Raw genomic sequence first — 3,088 nt, forward strand, 5'->3', positions numbered from 1 at the left:
CCGGAGTCAGAGGTCCGAAGTCACAGGTCCGGAGTCACAGGTCCGGAGTCAGAGGTCCGGAGTCAGAGGTCCGGTCTCAGAGGTCTGGTCTCTGAGGTCCGGTCTTAGAGGTCCGGTCTCAGAGGTCCGGTCTCAGAGGTCCAGAGTCAGAGGTCCGGTCTCAGAGGTCTGGTCTCTGAGGTCCGGTCTTAGAGGTCCGGTCTCAGAGGTCTGGTCTCAGAGGTCCGGTCTCTCCCGGTCTGCAGAGATGGTGTGAGGTTTACCTTGGAGGAGGACAGGACCAGGCTTTGGACCAGCTGAGGTTTTGTGAAGACCTGGATCTCCTCAATCACTCGTGGACCCTGATCCAACAGAACCACCTTGTGGAGGAATCCGGTCTCTGGAGGTCAAACAGTTTCAGACTTTTTATCTTCAGGTGACAAAAAAAAATCCCCTGAAACATTCTGAGCTTCTCACCCGTAAGAAGGAACAGGATGTGATACTGTTTGCCATCAGCTGCTAGCGTCCTCATCACAGCCACTCGGGTGTACTTCTGCTCCGAGGAGAGCAGAACCTGCCTGGCTGGTTCCACACTTCGACTGGTCAGGAACGTCCTCTTCACCTGCTGCAGCTCAGAATCTGGAGAACCCGACAGTCCGCACTGCCGGAGGAACCGCGGATTTAAGGAACAAACGAAAGGAAAGCAGCAGGTTTCACGACGGCAGAACCAGTTCTGGATAAAGGAAGGAGACGTCCTCACCTGTCCCAGGTAGGACTGTCTGTTCTGGACTGGTCTCCACTGATGGGAGTTGAGGTCAAAGGTTTTATAGTTTCCTTTGAAGACCGATCTGACGTCCTGCAGGCGGAACACGCAGACTGCAGACTCCGGCTGCACGGACCTGAAACAGGTTTAAAGCTCAGTTCAGACGCTGATTCGTTTCTTTAATGAGACCAGATGTGAGGAGTTTTCTCACCACTGGGAGGTGAAGACGCCATAAAACTGTGTTTCTGAGGCGTCCCTGCCCTCTGCAGGCGGGAGCGTGAACAGGTCCTGCAGGACATTAAACGGAAGCGCTCCGCCGCTCCCACAGACCAGAGCAGCTTTGGCGAAGGACGTCCACTTCTTCTGCAGAGTCCTCTGTCCCCCGACGTCGTCCTGGGAGACAAACAGACACGCTTTCAGCAACCATTTCCCCTCCGCCATCACGCCAGCCTCAGCTCTCTGCCTCACCTTGCAGACTTGAGCCACTCGGGGGATCCGAAGCTCGTTTATAAAACTGAACTCTTTCCCAACTTCGGTAAAGAAGAAGTAGAGTTTCTGCTGATCCAGAACCGGAGAGGAGCCCACGAACGTTGGTTCTGAAACACAGGAAGTGAGAAAGACGTGAAGGAAGTTGTGGCAGAGAAAAAAGATCTGAGAGCATTCGGAGCGTTCAGCTGAGGGCCTCAGACATGATTATAAAGCAATAATGGGCCAAAGAAACTCTGGTGTCCCAACCACAGCCGAGGCTTTCAAAAGGAGGGCAAAGTGTTCGAAGGAGGACGGCAAAGATCTTATGACAGGATGAGGAAGTGAATCATCTGAGAGAAAAAGAGGAAGCAAAGTTTTACACCTTCTAGAGCCTCCCTGCAGTGTGGCTCAGATTCATGGTTTTCTTACATCAGTATTTTAATTTAAACGAACACAGATTCGTATAATCTGAAAACTGACACGACGTCACGTCTTTGGCCTCCAGGAAAGAAATCTGAGGCAACAACAGCTCAGGGTTTAACCAGAGAGCTGGACTTTAATGACTGAACTCATCATCCTGAAGATTTTACCTCCGAATGTCCAACTTTTCCCTCAGAGACTGTTTGTCTGAGGCTTACTTTTTACTCTGAGTTTCTGCCTGAATCACCACGGCAACCAGCTGCTTCTGGGTCTATATTACCCAGCATGCTTCTCTTCCTCCTATGTTTCCATCATGGCCGCCCCCACAGATCCTTCATCTTTGATGTTCAGGAAGATTCAGAGGAACAGGAAGAGGACTGAGCCTGGACTTTCACAATAAGAGCCCAGTTATTAAAAGAACAAAGCCTGAAACTGTTTGGCTTCAGAGAAGTTTGTTTTTCTCGTCACTGCCCCGTGACACGGTTCAAGCCGTCACTCACCAATCAGGAGGCTGACAAACGTGTCCAGGTTGACGTCTGAGCGGCCATCTTTGCTGAAGTATCGAGAAATCTGTGGCTCATTTCCTCTGAAGTCGGTGGTTGTGGCGGTAAAAAGCTCTCCGTCTGCACATGAAGCAACAGATTATTTGTTTTTAACGTGACTAACCTCCCATCCAGCCTCGACTCGCCCCATTAAAGAGATGCAGAGACATCTGAGGGACGTCTGAGGGACATCTGAGGGACGTCCCAACTGACCGATGGTGACGGCAGAGCTCCTCTCAAACGGGCTGAACGGACAGCGACCTTTAGCTCCGCTCTGATGGACCACAGAGAAGCTCTCGACGTCCTGCAGGAGACAAACAGAAGCTGAGACCAATCAGATCACATTCAGAGGGGCTCAGTGTCCTCTCAGGGACACTTGGACGTCCTCAGGCTCTGGGAGGACTTACGATGTAGGCCTGATGGGGGTTGAAGGCGTAGCTGCCGCAGGCGTAGAGGTGGGTGGAGTTTATGGGTTGAACCACGTGGACAAAGTTCAGACAGTTGACCTGAAGATGGGACAGGAGGGACACGTCACGGCTGGACACGTCAGATCCTGAGTTTTAGGATGAACTCATATTTACCGCAGGATTCGTCACTTTCATTTTGCAGGCGTCGATCTCGCCCTCGGTGGGACTCCACGCCACCTGAACACAACAACACCTGAGGTGAAACGACAACGATCAGAGGACGTCACACCTGACCGATCCTCCTCCTCACCTTCTTCTTCAGGCTGATGACATCACTCCGGCTGACGTCCAATGAGAGGACGGCGTCTCGCGCCCCGACGTAGAGGGTGGAGCCATCGTCGCTTAGCAACAGGGTGGTGGCGTTCTGAACATCAGGGAGGCTGAGGCGGACCAGAGGTCTGTCTGTGGAGTCTGAACACACACACACACACACAGAGGGACACACACAC

At 52.3% G+C, this 3,088-nt stretch overlaps 1 protein-coding gene across 1 annotated transcript in view; it reads right to left on the minus strand.

Moving 5' to 3' along the window:
• The window catches only part of LOC108251309 (semaphorin-4B), a 13,189-nt gene that overhangs the window by 3,610 nt on the left and 6,491 nt on the right, over positions 1-3,088 (minus strand). Inside the window, exons 2-11 of the mRNA XM_017441560.2 lie at positions 2,890-3,050; positions 2,754-2,816; positions 2,580-2,678; positions 2,386-2,476; positions 2,131-2,253; positions 1,211-1,338; positions 954-1,135; positions 740-878; positions 457-640; positions 264-379 (exon numbers count right to left, since the gene is read on the minus strand). Coding sequence (XP_017297049.1) covers positions 264-379; positions 457-640; positions 740-878; positions 954-1,135; positions 1,211-1,338; positions 2,131-2,253; positions 2,386-2,476; positions 2,580-2,678; positions 2,754-2,816; positions 2,890-3,050 — 1,286 coding nt within the window. The remainder of the gene's footprint in view (positions 1-263; positions 380-456; positions 641-739; positions 879-953; positions 1,136-1,210; positions 1,339-2,130; positions 2,254-2,385; positions 2,477-2,579; positions 2,679-2,753; positions 2,817-2,889; positions 3,051-3,088) is intronic.

Source organism: Kryptolebias marmoratus, linkage group LG16 (assembly GCF_001649575.2).
Source record: "Kryptolebias marmoratus isolate JLee-2015 linkage group LG16, ASM164957v2, whole genome shotgun sequence".
NCBI classification, from domain to species: Eukaryota; Metazoa; Chordata; class Actinopteri; order Cyprinodontiformes; family Rivulidae; genus Kryptolebias; species Kryptolebias marmoratus.